The sequence below is a fragment of the Theropithecus gelada genome, chromosome X (assembly GCF_003255815.1).
Source record: "Theropithecus gelada isolate Dixy chromosome X, Tgel_1.0, whole genome shotgun sequence".
Lineage (NCBI taxonomy): Eukaryota > Metazoa > Chordata > Mammalia > Primates > Cercopithecidae > Theropithecus > Theropithecus gelada.
The window spans coordinates 117132051-117159697 of NC_037689.1; the positions used below are offsets into that span (position 1 = coordinate 117132051).

Here is a 27647-nt window from a genome sequence, read left to right on the forward strand (position 1 = left end):
TCGGGTCAGCAGATTCCACGCCCCTGCAGGAAGGTGGGGACTTGGCAATTAGATTCCAGCAGGAAACCTGAGGAGTCCCGAGGGGTCAATTTCTCACTCCTCTTCCCCCAGCCCTCCCAGAGCTCCTCCGAGTGGATAGTAAGGTTTTTAATGCATGCTCCACCAGCCAAGAGGCTTTCATCTCACTTTGCTTAATGGAGATAGTATTCTAGAAACAACAGTTTTAAAAACATTTTTAAGCATATATGAGTACTATGAAATATGTTTTTTTCAAACTATACTCTTGCAGGGCACGGTGGCTCAGGCCTGTAATCCCAGCACTTTGCGAAGTCGAGGCGGGTAGATCACCTGAGGTCAGGAGTTGGAGACCAGCCTGGCCAACATGGTGAAACCCTGGCTCTACTAAAAATACAAAAATTAGCCGGGCATGGTGGCGGGCTCCTGTAATCCCAGCTACTCGGGAGGCTGAGGGTGGAGAATCGTTAGAACCCGAGAAGCAGAGGTTGCAGTGAGCCAAGATCGCACCACTACACTCCAGTCTGGGTGACAGAGCGAGACCCCATCTAAGAAAGAAAGGAAAGAGAGAGAGAGCGAGAGCGAGAGAGAGAGACAGAAAGAGAGAGAAAAAGAAAAGACTTCTAGCCAGGTTATTGCTAAGTTACTGTGTGACATGAACTGAGCCCTTTCCCCTCTCTGGGTCCCAGTCTCTTTTTCTATAAAATGAGAGGGTTGGTAATAACGGCTATTGTTTACAGTCACTGCTGTAAGTTTTTTACATATATTTTCTTGTTTATTCCTCACAGCAAGCCTATGAGGTAGATGTTACTATTTGTCCTCAATTTATAGATGGGTTAACCAAGCCACTTACTAGCTCTGTAAATTTGCACCAGTTCCTCAGCATCTCTGCTCCTTACTTTCCTCATCTATAAAATGTGGAGGGGCCTGGCACGGTGGCTTATGCCTGTAATCCCAGCACTTTGGGAGACTGAAGCAGGAGGATCAGTTGAGGCCAGGAGTTCGAGACCAGCCTGACCAACATAGACCCCGTCTCTGTTTTACTTTTTATTTCCACAGGTTTTGGGGGGGACAGGTGGTGTTTGGTTACATGAGTAAGTTATTTAGTGGTGATGTGTGAGATTTCGATGCACCCATCTCCTGAGCAGTATACACTGAACCCAATTTGTAGTCTTTTATTCTTTACCCCCTTCCCACCCTTTCCCCCTGAGTCCCCAAAGTCCATTGTGTTATTCTTATGCCTTTGCATCCTCATAGCTTAGCTCCCACTTACGAGAACATACAATGTTTGGTTTTCCATTCCTGAGTTACTTCACTTAGAATAATAGATCTATTTTAGAAACTAGTAATAATAAAATGTGGAGGAAGTAACTAGTCCAAGGTCACAAACTAGTACGTGGCAGAGCCAGCATTTGAATCCAGGCAGGCTGATGCTGGAGTCCATGTTTTTAACCAATGTGCTCTAGCGAGACGCATAGGTGTGATATGTTTGTTCATTCAGTCATTCAATGAGTCTTTACGAAGCCTCTAATAGGAGCCAGGCACAGTTACAGGAGCTGCAGATACAGCAATGAACAAGATAGCCACAATCCCTGTTCTTGTGGACCTAAAGTCTCTTCCAGTTCTGAATGTTGAACCCAGAGAAATGTCTCTGAGTTTAACAGGGAGGTGCCCAAAAGGAAACACTCCAGGAACTCCGGTTGGCTAAGGAAGCCTATGGAAAGGGACAAGGTCATGCCTGGTTCTGTGACCTTGTCCTTTCTCCTTCCTGATCTTGCAGAGGCCCCGCATGCAGTGGTGTGCTGGAGCCAGCTTGTCCGCTTCCTGCATCTCTTCCCAAGCCCACGTGCAGTGATGTCATGTTGGTAGCTTAACAGCAGCCATGGCAGGAGTAATGACACCAAGGAAATGAACAGATGCATCAAACCACAACAGTTTTTCTCCTGAGATGGGCTGTGACGTTGACCAGCACACCACTGCTAGCGGCCTGTTTTAGACAAGTGAGCAGCTGGCCTTTCCCAGAGATGAAGGTATGAAACAATTGATCCTTGGCCTTGATAGAATGCTAGCTGCCCTTTCCTTCCTCCTGCAGCAAGCCTCAATCCTGCTTCTCTTGTGTGACTGTTTTTTTCCATGTTCAACAGAGCCCAGTTGAGCCTGGAATCCTGAGCAGCTTCAAAGTAAATATTATCATTATGACCCTTTGTGCTCCTCACAGCCATGACTGCTACTGGGGCATTTGGATGGATGAGTCTCTTTGGGGCTTGTTCCCAGGAGTGCAAAGTAACGGGCCCCAGAATATTTGTACTGTTGGCTCTGGTGGTTCCTCTGAGGCATTCTGTACTGTATCTAGGATCAAGGGATCCTTGAAATTTCCAAAGCTAAGGGACTAGTATATGTGTTTTCATGGGGAGAAAGAGGAACCTCACCTCTATGGTAATTACGGTCAACCCTAGAGAATATATTGGAGAGGAATCATAATATGCTCACACTCATGTGCCTAGTCCTCTAAAAAGAATAGTAGGCCAGGTGCAGTGGCTTATGCCTATAATCCCAGCACTTTAGGAGGTCAAGGTGGGCGGATCACTTGAGGTCAAGAGTTCGAGACCAGCCTGGCCAACATGGTGAGATCCTGTCTCTACTAAAAATACAAAATCAAATAGCTGGGAATGGTGGTGCACACCTGTGATCCCAAGTACTATGGAGGCTGAGGCATGAGAATCACTTGAACCTGGGAGATGCAGGTTGCAGTAAGCAGAGATAGTGCCACTCCACTCCAGCCTGGGTGACAGAGTGAGACTCTGTCTCAAAAAATAATAATAATAATAATAATTGTAGGTGCCGTTTATTGGTATCCTTACTATAAATTAGGTTCTGGATTATTAAAAATTCTCAGCTGGGCGCAGTAGCTCACGCCTATAATCTCAGCATTTTGGGAGGCTGAGGCAGGCAGATCACCTGAGGTCGGGAGTTTGAGACCAGCCTGATCAACATGGAGAAACCCCGTCTCTACTAAAAATACAAAATTAGTTGGGCATGGTGGTGCACGCCTGCAATCCCAGCTACTCAGGAGGCTGAGGCGGGAGAATTGTTTGAACCCGGGAGGCAGAGGATGCGGTGAGCCAAGATCATGCGACTGCACTCCAGCCTGGGCAACAAGAGCAAAACTCCATCTCACACACACACACACAAAAAAAAAATTCTCTCTCTCAGTTGCAACACATATATGTGCACAGATGTACACACATATGCACAAGCATATAGGATACTTTGCTGGACGTAGGCCTATGATCAGCAGCCCAGCACCAAGATAAACAATAGTGTGAAAAAATATCCTAGGTCTCTGTTAATAATTGAAGCTAGTGCTACCATAATTTTACACCAAAAATGCCCTATCAAGAAAAAGAAAAGTCTGGGTACAGTGGCTCATGCCTGTAATTCCAGGACTTTGGGAGAGGCCAAGCAGGGAGGATTGCTTGAGCCCAGGAGTTCGAGATCAGCCTGGGCAACATAGTGAGACCTTGTTTCTACACAATAATTTTAATTAAAAAAAAATTAGCCAGGCATGGTGGCATGTGCCAGTAGTCCCAGCTACTCAGGAGGCTGAGGTGGGAGGATTGCTTGAGCCTAGGAGGTTGAGGCTGCAGTGAGCTGTGATCACGCCACAGCACTCCAGCCTGGGCAACAGAGTAAGACTGTGTCTCAAAAGAAAATAAAATAAAATACTTTGGGGAAATATATTCTACGCCCAAACAGCATCTTTTTATAACAGTCATTAAGGGAGTAAATGTACACAGGCAGTAGGCATGAACTATGGTCACAAAAAGCTCTGCAAGATAAAAGATCACCTTCAGCAGCTAAGCTATGGACCCTTTGCCTAGTCAGCGACTGGATCCAGCCTCATGGCTGGGCTGACATTGCAGCTTCAGAGTTACTCTAAGCTACTCATAACCTTGGCCCAAATTGTGGGTTCTCTGAGCAAGGACAGGGTGGTGAGCATAGCAAGAGGGCAGGATGCATGCATTGCAGGGTTTTTTGGAACAGGGATGAAATTAACCCAGTCGGAGCTGGCCTATCCAGTGGTTGCACCTGCAGGTCTAAGACAGGAGCTACAGAGGCAGCCATTTCCTGAAACTTGACAAGTGGGGAGCAAAAGAGAGTCTGTGACTCCTTGAGGATGAGAGCATCTCCTTCCTATTCCTCCCCTCTTGGAGGGTTTGTGCTGGACACTTGAGCAATTCCATCCCAGTAGGTGCAAGTGGAAGCAGTTGTAGCTGTACAATGTCTAGGTGGAAACTAGAGGATGGGGGATTACTATTTCTCCCACCCACTTTGCCTTGAGCTTGGCTGCCTCTGGGCCCTAGGGGAGCCTGTGCTCCACATATCAAATTACCCTACACTTCCACCCTCAGAGATCCATTTCAATTCACATGGCCTCCCTCCTAAAGCTTTACTAGTCCACCCAATCGCACTGGTTGCAAGGTTGCTTAGAGTGGGTCTGTCATTTTCTCTTCTCATCTCAACTTCAGTACAGGTCATATGGAGTTCTGGGAAGAATGCCAAGGCACTCTGATATGTTTGTGCTGAAATATTGTGGTAATCAAATATTATGTGAAATAAGTTGGCCATCAGCCAAAGATTGGAGCTCTTGTTAGTTAAACAGAGATTTGGCAGTGCTAATATTGGATGTGATAGTCTTTGCACTTGATGTCGATTACTATGACTTCTAGTTATTTTACATTTTTCTCCAAATAGCACCTAATGATAACCATTAGTTAGACTTTCAGCATTTGAAGAATTAACAGCCTAGATCTGGACTCTAAGGCCCTCGATGTGTAATTCTGTGAAGCACATATTTTCTTTCTTTCTTTTTTAATGTACTGCTTTGTTCGCTAACGCCTCCAGGTATATTTTTCTCCCTGTGAACAAGGACATGCATAGTAGAAGTCACATCTTAAAAATAAGTTTGAGTATAAATCTGTTGATTGAAACTGAAGCACATATTTTCAGCTGATAGGTTCCAAAGTTGATGTGGGCCAGGCACGGTGGCTCATGCCTATAAACCCAGCACTTTGGTAGGCCGAGGCAAGTGGATCCCTTGAGCTTAGGAGTTCGAGACCAGCCTGGGCAACACAGTGAGACCTCACCTCATCTCTAAAAAAAATGAGCCCGGTCACATGCCTGTAATCCTAGCTACTTTGGAGGCTGAGGTGGGAGGGATGCTTGAGCCTGGGAGGTTGAGGCTGCAGTGAGCCTCTGCACTACAGCCTGGGTGACACAAGGACACTTTGTCTCAAACAACAACAACAACAAAACCAAAGGTGTGTGGGAGTGAGCCATTTAGCTAGGGAGTGAGCCTAGCTTGTGGGAACAACTGCCCATCATCTGTTGTTCTCCACTTGTCCTTAAATGTGGAGCAACTCTCTTACAAAAAGTGACCGGAAAAAGAATGCTGGGGATAGAGGAAAAAAAAAAGATAAAGAGCCCAAGAAAATGAATGACCTTAGTGAGAAAACAGAATTTCTAGGCCGGGCGCAGTGGCTCATGCCTGTAATCCCAGAAGTTTGGGAGGCCAAGGCGGGCGGATCACTTGAGGTCATGAATTTGAGACCATCTTGGCCAACAGGGTGAAACTCAGTCTCTACTAAAAGTACAGAAATTAGCTGGGTGTAGTGGCATGCACCTGTAGTCCCAGCTACTCAGGAGGCTGAGGCAGGAGAATCACTTGAACCCGGGAGGTGGAGGTTGCAGTGAGTTGATATCGTGCCACTGCACTCCAGTCCAGGTGACAGTGCAAGACTCTGTCTCAAAAAAAAAAAAAAAAAAAAAAAGGAAAGAAAAAAAAGACAGAAAAAACAGAAATTCTGAATACATTAAAGAGTAAAATAACCAATTTAGTAGTAGTTCAGATTTACTACATGAACAAGTTCCCCATACACTCTATACAAAAATAAAAGGCAATTAGCAAAAGTGTTTGAGTGTTTCAGCCAGTACAAAAACCGACTTTATTCTGGTATTTATCTAATCATTAAGGTTCAGAAGGTCACTGAAAATATGCAGGTATGCTTTCCCATGCTACAGGGTGAAAATTATATGCTATGATCATGTTTGCAAATTTGGGATATTTAATATCTAAGAAAAAAAGTTTTTTTTTTTTTTGAGACAGAGTCTCGCTCTGTTGTCCAGGATGGAGTGCAGTGGTGCGATCTCGGCTCACTGCAAGCTCCGCCTCCCGGGTTCACGCCATTCTCCCACCTCAGCCTCCCAAGTAGCTGGGACTACAGGCGCCCGCCACCACATCTGGCTAATTTTTTTTTTTGTATTTTTAGTAGAGACGGGGTTTCACCATGTTAGCCAGGATGGTCTCGATTTCCTGACCTCGTGATCCTCCTGCCTCGGCCTCCCAAAGTGCTGGGATTACAGGCATGAGCTACTGTGCCCGGCCAAAGACATTCTTAAAGAAGGAACTGTTATCCCTCATATTTGTTTGATTGGTGCTCAGTGGTTTCCAAAGTGCTTTCATGTGCTCAAGAGATGTTGCTGGCAGCAGTTAAGAGAAGCAGGGGGAGGAACAAGGGGTCAACCAGGCCTGAGTCCTCATTATGGTGCCACTTCTTCTGTGTTGCCTCAGTTAAGTCCCTTATCCTCCCCAAGACTGTGTCTCCACCTGTTTCATGAGGATACAAATGCTACTTGCTCTGCTCACTTCGCAGAGTCCTGGTAATGTCCAAAGAGCTAATGTGAGAAAGTGAAAAGTATAATGAATGGTTCCTGTGGCATTCACTCATTCATTCATTTCACAGATATTACTGCACTCTGCTTGTGCTGTGATTAGCAGATAGAGGGGGCTAAGACCAGTTCCCACTGTTGAGATTAAATGTGTAGGTAGAAGCCAGGCACAGTGGCTCACACCTGTAATCCTAGCACTTTGGGAGGCCAAGATGGGTGGATTACTTGAGCTCAGGAGTTCGAGACCAGCCTGGGCAACATAGTGAGACCCCGTCTCAAAAAAAAAAAAGTCTAGGTAGAGAGATAGGTAAAGGGAATAAAAGAATGTTGCATACAGCTGTGTGGTGCCTGTATGAGCTCAAACTAAACCAAGCACAGCAAAACTACAGAGGAAACAGACCCAACCCACTGCCCACAGCTGGCGGGCAGGCGTTTTTCCTCAGCTATCCCCTCCCTCCCAATTCTGCCCTGGCTCCTGTCTTCTGTAGTCAAAATGAACTCTGCAGCCGTCCTGAGCCAGCCAGCTCCCTTACAGAATTTCCACTGGGTCTCACATAGCTCAGTTTCCCCCCAAGATATGGCCCAATACTCTGGTCTGGCCAGGGGAAAAAAGTAATTACAGCCATCTGCTTACAAAAAACAGGCAAAGAGATAAAAGAAGAGGGGAGAGACACTCTCACAACTAAATCAGAATGACACACTATTTAACCTAATTACCTGCAAAGCCGTATCCAGCCATTAAGGATCCATATTCTGTAATAGAATTTCCTGCTATGGAAATACTCACCCACGCACAGGATGTTGAAGCAGAAGCCCTGGCTGACGGACTTATTCACCAGCTGGTCAGGCAAGCTGTCAAACCCCACATGTCCAGCCAGGGGGACAGTTCGGCAACCTTCACCCTAATTTGGAAGGAATGGGGGAGAAAATGAAAATGTGCTTAAAAGCAGTCTGAGTCTCACTTCTCCATCCAAATGTTCGCCGTGCAAGGAAGTCACACCCGCCCAGGTCCAGTGTGTCATCTCTTCCCTCAGCTACTCCCTGCTCCAAAGCAAAATGGCCCGTCAGCTTGGAAATCACAGATTCTTGAGACAGGCATCCTCTAGGCTCAATAGTGAATGTCGCCACAGCTTCAGAGAAAATTACAGAGGAGCTTATTAGGGGCAGGAGAGTGGAGTCAGGGGAGGAGAATGTTGGCACAGGAGGTTCACAGACTCAGGTTAAATCTCCACTCAGTCATTTACAAGCTGAGTAACTTGCTGAGACTGTTTCTTTCCACATCTGCCATCTGAGATAATATGGCATATCTTAGAGGTGACTGGGAGCCTCAGAAGCGCTAATACATGTAACGAGCTTAGTACATGCAGAAGTGTTCAGTAAGTATTACGAAAAGGGTTTAAAAAGCAATTATTGGGCCGGGTGCGGTGGCTCACACCTGTAATCCCAGCACTTTGGGAGCCCGAGGCGGGTGGATCACTTGAGGTCAGGAGTCCGACACCAGCCTGGCCAACATGGCGAAACCCTGTCTCTACCAAAAAAACAAAAAGTAGCCGGGCATGGTGGCGGGTGCCTGTAATCCCAGCTACTTGGGAGGCTGAGGCAGGAGAATTGCTTGAACCCTGGAGGTGGAGGTTGCAGTGAGCTGAGATCATGCCACTGCATTCCAGCCTGGGCAACAAAAGCGAAACTCTGTCTCAAAAAAAAAAAAAAAAAAAATCAATTATTGACTGGCAAAATGTCTTACACCTGTAATCCCAACACTTTGGGAGGCCAAGGTGGGTGGATCACTTGAGGCGAAGAATTTGAGACCAGCCTGGGCAACACAGTGAGACAACGTCTCTACAAAAAATCAAAAACTAGCTGAGCGTGGTGGCATGTGCCTGTGTAGTCCCAGCTACTTGGGAGGCTGAGGTGGGAGGACTGCTTGTGTCCAGGAGGTAGAGGCTGCAGTGTGCTATGATGGCACCACTGCACTCCTGCCCAGGCGACAGAGCAAGATCTTGTCTTAAAAAAAAAAAAAAAAAAAAAAGTAGCTGCTGCTGTTATTCACTGTGGGGTTATCGTTACAACCCCAGCCTAAAGGGTACTGCATGGAACACTGTGGCTCCCTATGGCTACAAGAAGCTGCCTCTGTGCTTCCTCTGGGTCCTTTGACTCCCTAAGGGTCAGCCAAGCCACTCCCAGCCCTGGAAAGCAGAGGGCCTTTGCTTTTCCTGCAAGACCCAAAGCTGCTTATAGTTAATGATTTTAAAAAACAGGAGGAGCCTCAAACTGGGACAGGATTCCAAGGAGCCAGGGGGAAGCATAAAAGGGGCCTGCATGGACTCAAGAAATGTGCCAACTACAAACCAACGGCCACAGGGGAGGGGAGGGGACAGGAGAGAAGGGAAGCTGGAGACAGCTAAGTTGACAAGAAGTGAGTACTATGTAAGGAGTTAGTTTCTGTTGGGTGGGGCTGCACCAAGCTTTCCATAACTAGAAAGATGCCAAGAGCAATCCAAGAAGGGCATGGTTAGTGCCAGGAGGCCCAGCCCAGAATCCCAGGCTGCACTAAGCAGACAGCTCTTCTGTTGGGCTGGACCAGTTTTTAGACTAGGTCCATAATAAGAGCACATTTTCACACTGAAAGGGGTGGGCTGTGAGGGTGGAGGAGCCTCTCAGCAGCCCACTTTGTCAGAACTGGCTCCCAGATAGCCCCTTCACACAGCTTTAGCTCTCACTCCCATCAGTATCATTGGATCCTCTGAGGGCAAGCAACAGGGCTAGTGCTGGTGAATGCCATGTGGCAAGTTCATTACCCTCACACATCTCACCCCACACACTCCCAGTGGAGAACTCTTAACAGACAGCCCATACGCCATCATTCAGTGAGAGTGGGCATATTTTCTGCCCCAGGGGGCCCCCTGAAGACAGCTGAGGCTGGGTGCAGTGGTTCACACCTGCAATCGCAGCACTTTGGGAGGCCGAAGTGGGCGGCTCTCTTGAACCCAGGAGTTTGAGACCAGACTGAGCAACATGGCAAAACCCCACCTCAACAACAAGAAAAATACAAAAATGAGCCCGGCATGGTGGCGTCAGCCTGTGGTCTCAGCTACTCAGCAGGCTGAGGTGGGAGGATCACCTGAGCCCAGGAGGTCGAGGCTGCAGTCAGCCATGATCTCGCCATTGCACTCCAGCCTGGGTAACAGAGCAAGACCCTATCTTGGCCGGCGCGGTGGCTCACGCCTGTAATCCCACCACTTTGGGAGGCCGAGGCGGGCGGATCACGAGGTCAGGAGATCGAGACCATCCTGGTTAACACGGTGAAACTCCGTCTCTACTAAAAATTCCAAAAATTAGCCAGGAGTGGTGGCGGGCGCCTGTAGTCCCAGCTACTTGGGAGGCTGAGGCAGGAGAATGGCGGGAACCCGGGAGGCGGGGCTTGCAGTAAGCTGAGATCGCGCCACTGCACTCTAGCCTGGGCGACAGAGCGAGACTCCGTCTCAAAAAAATAAATAAATAAATAAAAATTTTAAAAAAGCTGAGCCTCATGAGTGGTTCACATCACTCAAGGCTTTGTTCTACATTCACCCCTTTCTGCTTCTTCTTCCCATTTCCCCTTCTCTTTATTAAAGCAAACAAAGTAAGATGCAAGATTCCCACTGCTAGTTCTTGGTCCCCAATGCTGCAGGGGAGTCAGGGACATGAGAACTAACACGCTTTCTTAACGGAGCCTCCAATGCAGCAGGCATCGGAAATTGAGGTGGACTCAGAGTTGAGGTTTCCTGAGCCAATTGTTATCATCCCTGGCTGCCTCTTCCGGCCTCCAACAAATTCAGCACCATGAAGCTTCAAGTGCTCCAAAGCCAAAAGCAGAGGAAATGAATTTTCAAACTGAAGACAGTGGAAGGGTAGTGGAAAGAGCTTCACACCTTATTCCTAAAGATTTACTCCATTGCCAACAACTTACTAAACACCTCCCATGTCCCGCCATTATCTCCCACCTAGCACAGTGCTGTAAAGAGCCCTAAAAGGCAGAAGAAAGAATCTTTTTTTTTTTTTTTTTGAGGAGTCTCTCCCTGTCGCCCAGGCTGGAGTGCAGTGGCGCGATCTCGGCTCACTGCAAGCCCTGCCTCCCGGGTTCAAGCGATTCTCCTGCCTCAGCCTCCCGAGTAGCTGGGTGCCCACCACCACATCTGGCTAATTTTTCGTATATTTTAGTAGAGACAGGGTTTCGCCATGTTGGCCAGGCTGGTCTTGAACTACTGACCTCAGGTGATCAACCTACCTTGGCCTACCAAAGCGCTGGAATTACAGGCGTGAGCCACTATGCCTGACCCAAAAGAAAGAATTTTCTAAGCCCTAAGAAGCAGTAGTATGGACTTCATTTCCTAAGCAATGGGATTTGGAGGATTTTGAGTGATTTGAGCAGGGAGGGCCATGATACAGGGAGTGTTTTTAAAAGACCACTCCAGCTGCAGGGTGTTTGCTTGATTGGATGGACAGAGAGACTAGGAGCAGGAAGACATAGGAGGAGATGACTCCAATAATCTTTGAGCCAGCAGAGTGACATCCAGGCATTGTGACAATAAATGCTTGTTGGTGTGAACGGACCTGACTTGGGGCTCAAAGAGAAGGAACAAATTTGAGAGATGTCTTAAAGAAGGGATGAGCCTCTGCCGGGCGCGGTGGCTCACGCCTGTAATCCCAGCACTTTGGGAGGCTGAGGAGGGCAGATCACGAGGTCAGGAGTTCAAAACCAGCCTGGCCAACATGGTGAAACCCCATCTCTACTAAAAATGCAAAAATTAGCCGGGCGTGGTGGCGGGAGCCTGTAATCCCAGCCACTCAGGAAGCTGAGGCAGGAAAATCCTCAAACCCAGGAGGCGGAGTTTGCAGTGAGCCGAGATTGTACCACTGCACTCCAGCCAGCCTGGGGGACAGAGAGAGACTCTGTCTCAAAAATAAATTAATTAATTAACTAAAAAAGAAGGAATGAACCTCAAGGAGTGATTGGGCAAAGGGAGTAATCGCAAGGGTCTAAGCCCGGGAGCTCAGACTGACAGCACTATGGAGAGACACAGGAAAGCCAGGAAAAGATGCTTGTTTAGTAGGGATGACAAGGAGTCTGGTTTTAAATTAGCTGTTACTAAAAAAATTACATTTATCAGATTTTTTATTTTGTGGAAGTAATCAATGTTCTCTGTAGAAATTTTAGAATATACAGATAATAATAAAGGAGAAAATAAAAATCAACCATAGTATCACTCTCCAGAGATAAACACTGTTAATTTTATTTATTTATTTTTTCAAGACGGAGTTTCACTCTTGTTGTCCAGGCTGGAGTGCAGTGGCACAATCTCGGCCCACGGGTTCAAGCGATTCTCCTGTCTCAGCCTCCAGAGTAGCTGGGACTACAGGCGTGCACCAGCACGCCCAGCTCATTTTTGTATTTTTAGTAGATATGCGGTTTCACCGTGTTGGCCAGGCTGGTCTTGAACTCCTGACCTCAAATGATCTAGTCACCTCGGCCTTCCAAAGTGCTGGGATTACAGGAGTGAGCCACCATGCCCAGCCACTGGTGACTCTTAGAATCCTTATTTCTTTTTTATCTGTTACCCAGGGTCCAATACACCTAAATTAACTGAGGAGTTTGGGAAAGAAGGGACATGGAACCTGGTCAGTGTGTTTTTCTTGCTAACTGGGATTTAAGCAGTAAACTTTTTGTCTCAATCCCTGTAGCTAAGAGAGCTTCAAAAATGCATTTGTGGCCGGACGCGATGGCTCATGCCTGTAATCCCAGCACTTTGGGGGGCCGAGGCAGGTGGATCATGAGGTCAGGAGTTCAAGACCAGCCTGGCCAACATGGTGAAACCCCATCTCTACTAAAAATACAAAAATTGGCTGGGCATGGTGGCAGATGCCTATAGTCCCAGCTATTCGGGAGGCTGAGGCAGGAGAATGGCGTGAACCCAGGAGGCAGAGCTTGCAGTGAGCCGGGATCACGCCACTGCACTCCAGGCTGGGCGACAGAGTGAGGCTCTGTCTCAAAAAAAAAAAAAAAATGTATTTGTATAGTTCCTACTTTAGGAAATCCTGTCTGGCAAACACTATGCACCCGTGCTTTGATGAATCTTATAAGATGTCAAGGTCATCATCATGAATATCAGTCCGCATTGTTCAGAGTTTAATACGCAAAGGTAGAAAGGACACGACATTGAACTGAATGTACACTGACCCCAGCACAGCCCCTGGAAGTTTCTCCCCTCCTCTCTCACTAAATCTCTGATATCTTATCTCTTTCCTTTTTCTCCTTAAGGTGGCCTGATTAATTGAGGGCCTGATTACTTTAACTGCAGTTAATTGAATGCTCCTTGACTACAGTGTGCCCAAGAGGAGATGGAACTGGCAAGTTGGCCCAGCATGTCCGACACTAAATCTCAAATTTTCATCTGTAGTAGCAGGTAGTTCCATATTACCATACCGAAGGCCTGAACTGAGATGCTGGATTGGCCAAAGTCACCATTTTAAATTGCACTTCTCTCTTAACCCTGCAACCTCCTCTCAGAATCTGTACAAAGATCTATTACAAGGAAATTTATTATAGCACAGTTTATAATGCTGAAAAACTAAAAACAAACAAACAAACAAAAGCCAACCTAAATGTCCAACAATAGGAAAATATTTAACCAAATTATGGTACATGGATATTCTGGAATATTCTACATCCATTAAGAAGAATGTGGTAGTTCCGTATGTACTGATGTGAATATCTCCAAGACATATTATAAAACAGAAAACAGAAGTTATAGGGAGACTGTAATAAAATAGAAGAAAACGGAAGTTATTACATGATTGTAATCCCAGCATTTTGGGAGGTCGAGGCAGGTGGCTCGCTTGAGCCCAGGAGTTCGAGACCAGCCTGGGCAACACAGCAGAATCCCGTCTCTACAAAAAAATACAAAACTTAGCCAGGTGTGTTAGCACACACCTGTAGTCCCAGCTACCCAGGAGGCTGATGTGGGAGGCCTGCTTGAGCCCAGTAGGTCGAGGATGTAGTAGGCCAAGATTGTGCAACTGCACTCCAGTCTGGGCAACAGAGTGAGACTCTGTCTCAAAAAAAAAAAAAAGAAAAGAAAATAGAAATTGTAAACCATAAGCACAATATGAGCCCATATATACCCCAGAAGCCCTGTATATGTGTATTTGCATGTAAATGTATGTGGATACATAGAAAGAGGACTGAAAATACAGCCACCAAACCCACAATCGTGGCTACCTCAGGGGAGGGGGATGGAAATAGGGGCTCAGTCAAGGGAGTAGTCAGTATGCTTCCCTATTGTTTGACTCTTTTATAGCACGAATGTATTCGCACGTTACCCATGTAATTTTTAAACATTTTTAATATAAGAAAGAAGAGTTCTCGCCGGGCGCGGTGGCTCAAGCCTGTAATCCCAGCACTTTGGGAGGCTGAGACGGGCGGATCACAAGGTCAGGAGATCGAGACCATCCTGGCTAACACGGTGAAACCCCGTCTCTACTAAAAAATACAAAAAAACTAGCCGGGCGAGGTGGCGGGCGCCTGTGGTCCCAGCTACTCCGGAGGCTGAGGCAGGAGAATGGCGTAAACCCGGGAGGCGGAGCTTGCAGTGAGCTGAGATCCGGCCACTGCACTCCAGCCTGGGCGACAGAGCCAGACTGAGTCTCAAAAAAAAAAAAAAAAAAAGAAAGAAGAGTTCTCACTCAACTTTGTAGCAGGGGTAATTAGGATGCAGAGTCTGAGAGGAGCTAAAAGGAAGGCAAAATGAAAGAGTGCTCCTGAGAACTGGGAGAGCGCCCCACTCCCCTCCCCAATTACATTTCCTGTTTTCTCCTCATCTGCAGTCACCTGTGGTTTTGAAATGCGTTATACCACGTTTCATATCACAGGCAGAAACACTGCTCTCTTTCTCTTCTGCCTCCTCTCCTGAGGACACACCAATTTTGTCTTTTAATTGAATATTCGTAAAGTTCACATTATCAAGAACAAGTTACGGCGGTTCCAGCTGCGCATCTTTCTCTCATGGCTGTTACTGAAAATAAAGAGTCCTTTAAGCACCCAAGTAGGCCACCTCTGTCCCCCACTCCCCTCGGCCCCTCTTCCAACCTCTGTGATAGTAAGCAAGCCTTATTTGAGGCCTCTGGGAACTGAGGGTGCATCTGTGTCAATGGAGAATTTCCTGCCTCTGTTTTGAACCAGGGTGGCTAAGTTAGTAGCTGTCATTCTAAAGAATGATAGCAAAAAGTCTGAAACTCATTGCTGATGACTAGGCTGTCCCTAAACTTTCTCCTCTGGCCATTCCCATCCAAATGCTAGGAAAGTGGCCAGGTGCAGTGGCTCATGCCTGTAATCCCAGCACTTTGGGAGGCCAAGGTGGGCAGATTACTTGAGGCCAGGAGTTCGAAACCAGCCTGGCCAACCTTGGGAAAACCCGTCTCTACTAAAAATACAAAAATTAGGCCGGGCGCGGTGGCTCAAGCCTGTAATCCCAGCACTTTGGGAGGCCGAGACGGGCGGATCACGAGGTCAGGAGATCGAGACCATCCTGGCTGACACGGTGAAACCCCGTCTCTACTAAAAAAATACAAAAAACTAGCCGGGCAAGGTGGCGGGCGCCTGTAGTCCCAGCTACTCGGGAGGCTGAGGCAGGAGAATGGCGTGAACCCGGGAGGCGGAGCTTGCAGTGAGCTGAGATCCGGCCACTGTACTCCAGCCTGGGCGACAGAGCGAGACTCCGTCTGAAAAAAAAAAAAAAAATACAAAAATTAGCCAGGCTTGGTGGCTCATGCCTGTAGTCCCAGCCAGTTGGGAGGCTGAGGCAGGAGAATCGCTTGAACCTGGGAGGTGGAGGTTGCAATGAGCTGAGATCGCACCACTGCACTCAGAGGGAGACTGTCTCAAAACAAACAAGCAAACAAACAAACAACAACAACAAAAATGCTAGGAAAGGAAAGAAACACTGAAATTGGACTCTCTTCAGTCACCTACTGGTGGGCCCAAGCTCTCACACCTTCCCTTTCTCCATTTCCACTCCCAGCCCTGAACACTGATCTCCGAATGACCCTGCAAATCTCCAAGGCTATGAAACCCGTTTCATCGCTTCAGTGATACATGATGGAATATTAAGCAGCCGAGAAAAATGTTTTCTAAGAATATTTAATGACAAAAGGAAATGCTCACCAAAGGCAAACAACAACAGGGAAACCAACCTGTATGCACAGGGTCATCCCAATGATGGGGAAAAAGTACGCATTTTTTAAAAGATTAGAAGAACACATGCCAAAATAATGTCAGTGATTTCTTCTGGGTAGAGAGATTGTAGGTGATGTTGCTTTTCTGGGTTTTCCAAATGTCCTACAATAGGCATATTTTACTTTTATAAACAGGGAAAATGTTATTTTTTTAAAAAAGATTCTATGATGATACTTTCCTGGGTAGGAAAGTGGCCTCAGATATTTTAGAAAAATCTTGAACTACAACCAAAAGGTGCTTGACAATTTGGCTCATCAGAGCATTTAGCTTTCAGGCAGTTTTATTGTATATAAAACATTTATTTTACCAGCAATACAATAAAACCCTCTTAGTCTCCTTATTATAACTGCCTTTTTATTTATTTATTTTTTGTTTTTGAGACAGTGTCTCACTCTGTCACCCAGGCTGGAGTGCAGTGGCACGATCACTGAAACCTCCCCCTCCTGGGTTCAAGCGATTCTCCTGCCTCAGCCTCCTGAGTAGCTGGGATGACAGGTGTGTGTCACCACACCCAGCTAATTTTTGTATTTTTGGTAGAGACGGGGTTTCACCATGTTGGCCAGGCTGGTCTGTAACTCCTGACTTCAGGTGATCCACTCGCCTCGGCCTCCCAAAGTTCTGGGATTATAGGCGTGAGCCACTGTGCCCAGTCCCCTTATTATAACTTGTTATTATATATAATATATACATAACTGATAGTCATACAGTATAATTTCTTATTATAATGATTCATGTGAACCAGAAGTCAAATAATATATCCTGAAACATGTAGCAAACAGTCTTGATGAAACAATCAGGTAGCTGATAGCTTCCTCTGCTGCCTCCAATGCTGCCAAGGATGCCGCTGTATTATCAGTCATAAGAACCATATGGTCATAAGAACCATAAAAGCACTGATAAGTTCCCAGAGGTTGTTTTTTTTTTTTTTTTTTTCCCTGAGATGGAGTCTCACTCTGTCTCCCAGGCTGGAGTGCAGTGGTGCAGTCTCAGCTCATTGCAACCTCCGTCTCCAGGGTTCGACTGATTCTCCTACCTCAGCCTCCCGAGTAGCTGGGATTACAAGCACCCGCCACCATAGCCAGCTAATTTTGGTATTTTTAGTAGAGACAGGGTTTCGTCATGTTGGCCAGGCTGGTCTCGAACTCCTGACCTCGGGTGATCCACCCACCTCAGCCTCCTAAAGTACTGGGATTACAGGCGTGAACCACCGCGCACGGCCAAGTTCCCACAGGTTTTAAAAACAATTCTCAAATGCATCCAACACATCAAATATCAGAATGTCCCTCATGCAAATTAAGCCAGGCTAAGAGGAAACTGAGTAGTAGCAATGCCCTATCCTGGGAAAGAGAAATGTCAGGGCTGTTCTAAGGAGAAATAAGGCCTGCAAAAGCTGGCAGCACCCCCAAGGGGCCTCAGAAATGCCCTTCAGCTGGGGAGCAGTTGTGCTGAAGAAGTACAAGACAGACTATCCTTACCAGACAGAGGAGGAGGCCCATTTTTGGCAAATCCAATAGATTAAACTGATTTTAATACACAAGATAAATTCCAGAGTGGCTTTTCATTCTATAAAAGGATTCACAGCAGGATTCCATTAAGTAGCCGGCTCTCCTACTGCATTGAAAGCAGGATTCAATAGACAAACATTCAGCTGTCATGTACCTTTATAGGAAGACAATAGCTATCTACACCTACATGGACAGGCAATATCTGAAGGGTTGTTTCTGTTCCACTTACCGAGAGCCTGCTGAACTAAAAGCATAGACCGACCTTCCCTACAACTCTCTCCCCACCCAGCTCAAGGGGTCAAAGCAGGGAAGGGGTGGGGTTCAATTCTGCCACCTCATTCGGAAGCAGACGCAGGCAAGGACCTAAAAGAAATGAGGCTGGAGAAAAAGGAAACATAAGCACCACACGATGTTAGAGCTGGAAACGCCCTTAAAGATCACCTAATCCAGCCCTTTCGTTTCACAAAAGGGGAAACAGAGACTCACAGAGAGGAAGTGACTTGGCCCACGTCACAGACTGATTTAGTGACAGAATAGTGCTAGGATCCAGGCCCCTGTCGAGCCGACGGCCACTCTCTAATGGAAAAGCTGACTCAAATGGCACATGTGTTTCTTTATGCTGGTAAAATTCCGGGACACTGAGCTTCTGGCTTGATGCTGGTCAGCGGCAGAAGGGTCAAGGAACCGAACCTGGAAACCCGTGAGCTCCCCAAGGTGGTTCTGGCCCACAGAAGGCAACTGAAGCAGTCAATACGGTGCAAGGCATTCATTGTGTGTTCCTGCTCTCTACTCACTTCCCCACTTTTCCCTCCCGTTTCCCTCTCATTTCCCTCTCGTTTGACTGCGGCCTAAGCCTCAGCCTGGCCAGCTGCCCAGTTCTGTTTAAGAACCCCAAGGCTAACACAAGCCTAAGTCTAGGTCAAATATCCCCACCTCAGGCCAGGGGTGACCCCTGCTCAGGGTGAGTGAAACTTTCCCACAAAAGCCAGCCAGATTCTCTGGAAGCCAGGCAGTTGAAAGAGAGTTTTCTAGGTGTTCTGGCTATTGTTACCTCCAATCTGCTAAAAAAGAAAAGGTTTACCCACAGGCCTCTGGGTGAATGCCCAACTGCCCTCTGGGGAGCCTGAATTTGCCTCTGCCTCCATCTGGTCTTGTTTAATGGGGATCTGAAAAAACCCAGTTCCTGCCTCCGCGCCAGTGTTCAGAGCTGGGGGCCTCCAATGTGAAAGGAAACCAAACACGACCTCACACCTCATCAAGGCCAGGAAAACAGAGTTCTGCCCCTGTTACCCCAGGGCCTTCATTCCGGGTCAGAGAGGGCCATGGCAGGGGAAACCTGAGCCCTGAGGCCTGTCGCTGAGAAGACCTGCAGATCTTTTCCCTGGTCACCTTTAAGTGAGTGGAACGGATGACCCAACTCCAGGGCCAGTTGAGAGCCCGCTGCATAATTCAACAGATGGCTGCCTCTAATGAGAAGACACTGAAGAAGAGGATAACATTATTTCTCACCCTCCTGAGCATGTGGCCTCCTTCCTCTGTGCAGGCAGCAGAGAAACCCACGGTTTCAAATCCCAGCAGCAGAAGCCTCCTCCTGCCAAACCGAGGAGGAAGGGTCTGTGTTTCTAATTTATTCTGCGCCCCCCCTCCAGTTGTTACTTAAAATAATCCATCATTACATGGCTGGTGGCTCCAAGATTTTTATTTAAAGCAATATGGAGAAGAAAAAAAAAAAAGAAAGAAAAAAGAAAACCCACACAACCCGTGACTGTGCTATATTGGATTTAAGCTGAGAATCTTTTTAATATCAGAGAGTCTCCGAATCACCCTAGTATACTCTTCCCTGGGTCCTATGGGGGTGCTGAGGGAGTGTACTGAAAGAGGGGGAAGAGAGGCCATGGCAGGATTTTGATTTCTTAGAAACATCATGAAAAGACCAGTGTTTTTAAACAAGGAATCTGTGTCATCTGGTGGGTGTTTAATTGTATCACCCACTGACCAGCAATAGCACTTCGGACTAAGTAACTTGGTCTCCCTACACCCATTAAATAAAAAGAACAGTAATACTTGTCCAGGAAGCCATTAGGGAAAATGAAATCATACAGATGGAAGCATTTTGAGATAGCTGAAAGAAACATGTTACATCTATCCATGGCTTTCCTTCTTTCTTTCATCTGTCTTTTTTTTTTTCTTTCTTTCTTTTTTGAGATGGAGTCTTGCTGTGTCGCCCAGGCTGGAGTGCAATGGCGCAATCTCGGCTCACTGCAAGCTCCGCCTCTCGGGTTCACACCATTCTCCTGCCTCAGCCTCCTGGGTAGCTGGGACTACAGGCGCCCGCCACCATGCCCAGCTAATTTTTTGATTTTTAGTAGAGACGGGGTTTCACCGTGTTAGCCAGGATGGTCTCCATATCCTGACCTCATGATCTGCCCGCCTCGGCCTCCCAAAGTGCTGGGATTACAGGCGTGAGCCACCGCACCCGGCCTCACCTGTCTTGAATGTAGTTTTAATGTACGTGCAACTAAAAGCCCTTCTCAATTGCTTATGCTAATGTTAAACCATGGCTCTGATCATCCAAAAACCCAGGCAAGTCCAGAAATCAGCCCTACTTAGTTTGGGAATACCTTTTTCCGGAGTACTTATCTTCCTAATTAGTTTTGCTCAGGCTAATGCAATGGGTTTGCTCCCTTATAGCACACAAAGGCAGGGGCCATGCCTGGTAACAAAGCCAGCAATTAATAGAAAATTTACAGCAGAGACTCCACAAAGTAAATGCTATGCACACGACTGCAGATCAAAATCTCATTAGACGATACAGACAAATCACTCTGCTGTAATGTAGTTTTGTATTAAGAACACCACTAACACTCACATTTCCAGGATTTAGGATGTGAAGAGGAAACAGGGCTTATTCCTGCCTTTCATCTGGAAGCTCTGAGAGGACAGAGTTCCTGTGTGCCTTGGCCACCACTATATCCCCAGCACCTGGCACAGGGCCTGGCCGATTAGTGCCCAGTGAATATGTGCTGAAGGAACGAATGAAAATAAAAGTGGGTGAACTGGCAAATGAAATGTTCCCAACCCAGTAGCAGATGTGAGATCTCACCCACCTTCACACCTACCCATTTCCTATTTGAAGCCCTCAGGAAGCCCTTCCTGTCATCCTCTGCCTCCATTCACTGCTGAGTTATGTTCTCTTAGTAATGAAATCTCATGGCAGGCAGTCACTCTCCTGTGTAGCACTTATCACAAAGATAATTAGATAGTGATTTGTGTCTGCCTCCACCAGTTCCTTGAAAGAAGGGACCATGCGCATTTCGGGGGCATTGTCATTCTGCCCACTTTTTATTTTGAAAAATCCCAGGCTGGGTGCTGTGGCTCACACCTGTAATCCCAGGACTTTGAGAGACCAAGGCGGGCAGATCACAAAGTCAGGAGTTCGAGACCAGCCTGGCCAACATGGTGAAACCCTGTCTCTACTAAAAATACAAAAATTAGCCGGGCATGGTGGTGCACACCTGTAATCCCAGCTACTCGGGAGGCTGAGGCAAGATAATTGCTTGGGCTGGGCGCGGTGGCTCAAGCCTGTAATCCCAGCACTTTGGGAGGCCGAGACAGGCGGATCACGAGGTCAGGAGATGGAGACCATCCTGGCTAACGCAGTGAAACCCCATCTCTACTAAAAAATACAAAAAAACTATCTGGGTGAGGTGGCGGGAGCTGAGGCAGGAGAATGGTGTAAACCCGGGAGGCGGAGCTTGCAGTGAGCTGAGATCCGGCCACTGCATTCCAGCCCAGGTGACAGAGTGAGACTCCGTCTCAAAAAAAAAAAAAAAAAAAAAAAAAGATAATTGCTTGAACCCCGGAGGCGGAGGTTGCAGTGAGCTGAGATCGCGCCACTGCATTCCAGCCTGGGCGACAGAGCAAGACTCCGTCTCAGGAAAAAAAAAAAAGAAAAGAAAAAAGAGACATCCCAAACCCACAGAAAAGTTAGAAAATAATGCAATGACTGTTCAAAAAACCCTCAAATTTAGAATCAACATTTTTAAATATTTGGGGCCATGTAAACTTTCTTCCGTGTTGTATCACCAATAGAGCTAGGTAATAGGGTTTTGTTTTCTGTGTTTGAGGTACGATACTATCTTTAGTGGGTGGTGGTAGGAACGCCTGAAGCAGAGACCTCAAAGGGAATCAAAGGGTAACTGCCACGTGATGATGGCAAAACCAGAGTGCAGCAGCAATCTTTTCCCCACCTGAAGACAGTTGCTCTGAGACAGTTGACCCAGACCAACCCCAGCTAACTTTGTAGAGCAAAGTTAGCCCCTGCAAGTTCATTTGGGAGAACGACCACTACCTAGATTGCCACTGAAGAAAGCTCCATTGTTCACACTACGGGACTAGTTCAATCCAAAATCATCCAGATACTCTTTGTATGGGCCAGCATTTACAGTCTGGATCCCAGAATGCAACACTGAAAGGAACAGCTTATTAAAAGAGCCAGCACATGCAGCTTTTGGGGCCTGCCCTGTGCCTTGGTTACCTTGGACAAGTCATGGAACTTCTCGAAGTATATATCAATAGCAGCCCAAGCCACCTCATAGGCAGGAGGTGAGGTGGGGCATCCCAAAGATCTTCTATAGTTCTTTAATTATTTCACAGTGTCCACAATTTGTCACTCCAACTAGACTATAAGCTTAAAAGCCACGAACGTTTTGTTTTGTTTTGTTTTGTTTTTGTTTTTTGAGACGGAGTCTCGCTGTGTCGCCCAGGCTGGAGTGTAGTGGCGTGATTTTGGCTCACTGCAAGCACCGCCTCCCAGGTTCACCCCCTCAGCCTCCGGAGTAGCTGGGACTACAGATGCCCACCACCACGCCCGGCTAATTTTTTTGTATTTTTAGTAGAGATGGGGTTTAACCGTGTTAGCCAGGCTGGTCTCAATCTCCTGACCTCGTGATCCGCCCCCCTCGGCCTCTTTTTTTTCTTTTTTGAGACGAAGTCTTGCTCTTTTGCCCAGGCTGGAGTGCAGTGGTGCAATCTCGGCTCACTGCAACCTCTGCCTCCAGGGTTCAAGCGATTCCCCTGCCTCAGCCTCCTGAGTAGCTAGGATTATAGGCACGCGCCACTACAGCCGGCTATTTTTCGTATTTTTAGTAGATACGGAGTTTCACCATGTTGGTCAGGCTGGTCTTGAACTCCTGACCTCATGATCTGCCCACCTCAGCCTCCCAAAGCGCTGGGATTACAGGTGTGAGCCACTGAGCCCAGTCCAATCACGAACGTTTCTTAAAGCCTGCTACCTTTTTTTGTCCAGTTGACAAGGGCTAACCATAGTGCTGGCCACATATCATTCAATCAAATAAATATGGACACAGTGGAGAAATGGTGTTGTCACACCAAACCCTTTGTGGTGTTCATTCAGATGGGATGGACTTGTATTATGTGCACCAGAATTGAGCTTCCAAAGTTGGCTGCATGCAATATAAGCCCTACCCAACAAGCCTTACCCAACAAGGCTTGTTTTAATCACTAAGGATGTTTACCCACAGTGACTCTCAACTGACTCTAGAAAGAACACAACCACTGCTTACACACACACACACACACACACACACACACACTAGGGCACTTACTCGTATGGCACCACGTCTCAGAGCTCATTAAAAAGAATTCTTGGCTGGGAGCGGTGGCTCACGCCTGTAATCCCAACACTTTGGGAGGCTGAGATGAGCAGATCACAAGGTCAGGAGTTCGAGACAAGCCTGGCCAACATGGTGAAAACCTGTCTCTACTAAAAATACAAAAATTAGCCAGGTGTGGTGGCGGGCACCTGTAATCCCAGCTACTCGGGAGGCTGAGGCAGGAGAATCACTTGAACCCGGGAGGCTGAGGTTGGCAGTGAGCAGAGGTTGTGCCACTGCACTCCAGCCTGGGCAACAGAGCAAGACTCCGTCTCAAAAAAAAAAAAAAAAAAAAGAGAATCCTAAGCTAGCCACACTTAGGTTGATTCTCTAGTCTTCTGTTCCCAAACCCTGAATACATGTTCCTCGGAGGAAACAAGCAGCAACCAGATGTCCAAGGTCTCCTGAGTTAATTCCGTCTTCCCTGGTGAATTACAACTTCTTGCAGACACAAAGGAGAACAGAGAGACAAATGACACATAAACAGGAGCTTCACTGGCTGGGGGAGGGGGGCATGGAGAGTGACGTCAGTTTTCCCAGAAACCCATTTATCACGATAACAAGGTCTCGAGTGCTTAGGCTGCTCTTTCAGCTTCAGAATCTGGCGTACAATTATGTTCTTCATCATACAGTATGGCAAGGCCAGCCAGAGCAAACTGGAGCCATGCAAAGCAAACCAAGTAGCCCTAAACCACCCCCTCACCCCCATTTGCAGAACAAAGGGCATCTCTGGGTTGCCTGAGTTGTGCCTGAGGTGAAACACACACAATCTTCTGGAATGTTCCCCTTTGCAACATCTGCCCTGCAATCCTAATCCAGGCAAGAGAAACTGGTGAGAATATGGAGGACAGGTCAATGCAAATTCATTAGCTGACATGAAAAATCATTAGCCTCATTTTTGGATGGAGCAAGTGTAATCCCAGAGATTAATTCCTCTACTTCATATACCATCTCTGAAATGCAGGTAACCAGGAGCAGAAAAGCCACAGCAGAAAAGAGGGAGCCCTCAAAACACTAAAGCAATAAACAATGAGAGTGCCAATCTTGGGGGAAGAAAATTCTCTCAAATTCCATCATCACAGAGAATGTCTCCTGTCTACTCCTGGTCCTTCCACATCATGACTGCATAAAGTGCACTGTGCTAGGGTGTGCAGGGGGTGGAGGAGGTTCTGAAGAAATGATCCTGCCTTTCCAAACAGGGGCAAAAGAGAGGAATACATTAATACATATTCTGTAGAGAATATACTATCAGATTCTGGCTTCAGATTTTGAAAAATCAATTTCAATGACACCAAATACCTACAGGCTTTTTTTTTTGTACTGTAATTGCATTGCATGAACTATTTTCCTCAACAAGTAAGCTACAAGGTTGAAAAACATTTTTATGTGGTTCAGAGATTTTCGTCAAGTAGCATTTGGTGTCATGGGATTTGACCTACCTCTGTCTCCCACTCCTTCCTCACCTCGGGGTGCTGGTGGGCTTCTTAAAGTCCCAGATACCCATGGATGAATAGACAAGCTAGGGTGTCCCCCCCAAATGGAATTCATCGCCCTTTGCAACCAAACTTCTGGTCTAAAAAACAAACATGGAGCCTCAGGTCACTTCAACATGGTTTCTCTGCACATCGCAGGCTGGAAAACTTCAGTTCTTTAAATGAAGATTTTTTTTTTTTTTCCCTGAGTCGGTCGCCAACAAAAAAAGAGACGGCACCGCTTTTGGGAGTCTCACACTTATTTTCCTGAGTCTCCATAGAAAGAAGCCAGCTCCACAGGTTTTGGCACACAAGCCCAGTTACACTGAACATGCACCCGAAACAGATCCTCAGAGGCCCGCTCCAAAACATGCCGAAATACGCAGCCAGCCACCTACAGGCCAGCCAACTGCACCCTACACTGACGCACAAATGAGACCCAGAGGCACATAGCACAAGCAGACAGAGAGGCGTTCGGACACACACCACAGAGGTGAGCACACTCAGAGAAACAGGCGGACTTCTTTGGGTCACAGACAGAACCCCGGCGCCGCCGCCGCCCGCCCGGGAAGACACGAGCGCGCGCGCGTGCACACATACGCGCACACCGATACACACACAGACGCAGTCACATATGTAATGCATATAGAGAAACCTTATCCCAGCCAGTCACTTCCCCGCCCCCCTCACCACTCACAGCCTTCTGCCCCAGGCTAACCCCAGCCCCGCGCCTCTTTGCCTGTGCCGTCCCGGGTCACAACGGGCAGCCGTGCGCAGGGGCGCGGCAAGGCCAGGGTGCCAGGGACCTGGAGGGCTCGGCGGCTCCTACGGCCATTCATTCGGCAACGCCCCAGCCGTGGGGCCGCAGCTGCAGCGAGGGAGGCGGCCGCGCTCACTGCGGCTCTTGGGCAATGCAAGTTCAGCCGCCGGCCCACAGGCTTTGCCAGCCCCCCTGCCGCCCCCCGACCCCCGCGCGCCACCACCGTTTTCCGGGACTGGCTGGGGGACTGAGCTGCTGACCCCGGGAGCAGAAGTCCCACCGTGCCCTCGGCTCCTGGATGCTGCCTACTGCCCTCCTCGCGATGTGGGGGCGGCGGCCAGGTCTCCTTGACCCTCCCCAGGCCCTCGGCCCTGGCCCTGGCACCCAAGCTCTGCACTTACCACCTGGCGAGCTATATCGGTCGCTGCCATCGCTCCTGCGTCCGCCAGGGCTGCCACGGGTGCCGCCGCAACGGGAGCTACTGCACAGGAAACAGAGGAGCTCCTCCGACAAAGAGAAAGTGTTACACTTCGGGCGCGACCAAGTCCGGTGGGGGGAGGTGCAAGGGAGGGGCCCCCTCGCCGCTGCTCCAACCCCAACCTCCCCTCTACCGCCCACCCCTTGAAAGTAGGGTATGGAGAGGGGGCGGATTTAACGCGCCGCTTCCCACTTCGGCCAGCCCAGTTCCAGTTCTTCCTGCAACCCCAGCCGCAGGCTTCTGCGAAGGGGGGCGGGGGCTCCCCTCGGTGACCACGTCCTCTGCCCCCCCCGCCACTTGGCTCCGTGGTACGTCCCGACCTCTGCTGAATTGTCACACCCCCCTGCTCTCCTTTACATCCCTAAGTCCCCAGACCCCGGAGGCTGGAAGGGAGCCCCCGCCCCTCCCCCCTCCCATGCTCTGCTCAGCGGCCAAGCTCTGCAGTTCTCCTCCCGGCCCCCGGAACCCCCCTTCCTTTCCACCGAGATCCCAGGGTGCTTAGATGGGTGCGCCTTGGCCGCTGGAGTCTCGATGTCCCACTGTCGTGTCTCCCTCCCCCCATGGCCCGGGAGCGCAGCTGAGGCCGAGGTACAGGGGAGGCCTGCGGCACCTGCCGCTCCACAGTAGAGCTTAGCAAGGGGGCCGGTGGGGGGAGCCGCACTGCAGTCCCGCAACTGAGCTGAGCTGTGGCATGTGGGGTCCGAGGCTAGAGGTCTTGAGACGCTGCTTCTGCCCAGGGGTTTCCAAGCCTTGGGTGCTGTGGGCTGTAATTTCGTGGAGCAAAGCTCACCACCTTTGGGTACGTAATACAGACGGAACCCACGCCTCCTCTCTCTGACCCAGCCCTAGACGCTCAGCAAGACCAGAGACTCGGACCACCCACCCCTTCTAGTACCAGAGGAGGGGCTGGGGATGAAGGTTGCCAGCTCTATGGAGCGAGATGGAGGGGCGGGTGACGGGGAGCGGCCTCCAGTCGCTCTGTCCCGCCCCCTGATTTCTCCTTGACCCTCATTCAGCCCGGGACAAGGCGGCCAATAGGGCGCAGAGGAGAGAACTTCCGAAGGCAGGAGTGTGCCCGCCCGCCCTCCTTATCCCCCTGGCCCACCTCCGCGGGTCCTCTCTCGTGGGCACCTCTCCACTTCTCCGGCTCTGGCGCCCTCTCCTCTCTCCTGGGGCTGGCCTCTTGCTAGCTCCCTGTCACTGGAGCACGCTGGCAGATTTGGCATGCCCGAGGCCCCAGCGGGAGGGACAGTACATTCCACTCCTCAAAAGGGCAGGTTCCCTGCTGTGGGAGAGAGACCTGGGCCCGCCAGAGGGACCCCAGATGGGGGAGGGGATGACAACCTATGGAGGAAACCCCGGCCCAAGAGGGGGCCCCAGTGGAGCATGGGAGATGACCCTTTAAAGGCCCAAGGCTGGAGCAGCTGAGGGGGAGGCAGGAGAGAGGAAAAAAGAAAAGTAGGAACCAGGGAGAGAGAGGAAGACCCAGAGGCCCTGGTCTCGGAGAAGTCAGGGAAGACAAGAAAATGGAGTGGCCAAAGAAGAGCATGCCTGGCACTTGGTTCCACCTGCTGGATGGAGCTTCTCACATTCTCTCGGGAAGCCCTTTATGTATGTACCCTGTGCGCCTGGAGAACAAGGACTCAGCAAACGCATCCCGGGGCCGAGTGTAGGGCCTCGCAGCCAGGAGGCTCTCCATTAAGCTGAGGGCAGAGAATTCGGAAGCGTGCGTGGGGGGCGGG

At 48.6% G+C, this 27647-nt stretch overlaps 1 protein-coding gene across 7 annotated transcripts in view; it reads right to left on the reverse strand.

Annotated features, from left to right (window-relative positions):
• SEPT6 (septin 6) overlaps positions 1-26172 on the reverse strand; it is a 79206-nt gene extending 53034 nt beyond the window's left edge. For 6 of the 7 annotated variants that reach the window (XM_025371693.1, XM_025371696.1, XM_025371698.1 and 3 more), the window contains exons 1-2: positions 25829-26172; positions 7532-7646 (exon numbers count right to left, since the gene is read on the reverse strand). In XM_025371693.1, the coding sequence (XP_025227478.1) occupies positions 7532-7646; positions 25829-25858 (145 nt within the window). In that variant the 5' untranslated portion in view covers positions 25859-26172. Of the gene's footprint in view, positions 1-7531; positions 7647-19029; positions 19135-25828 lie in introns of all 7 variants that reach the window. The other variant, XM_025371692.1, reaches the window with a different exon arrangement.
• Positions 26173-27647: the final 1475 nt, after the last annotated feature.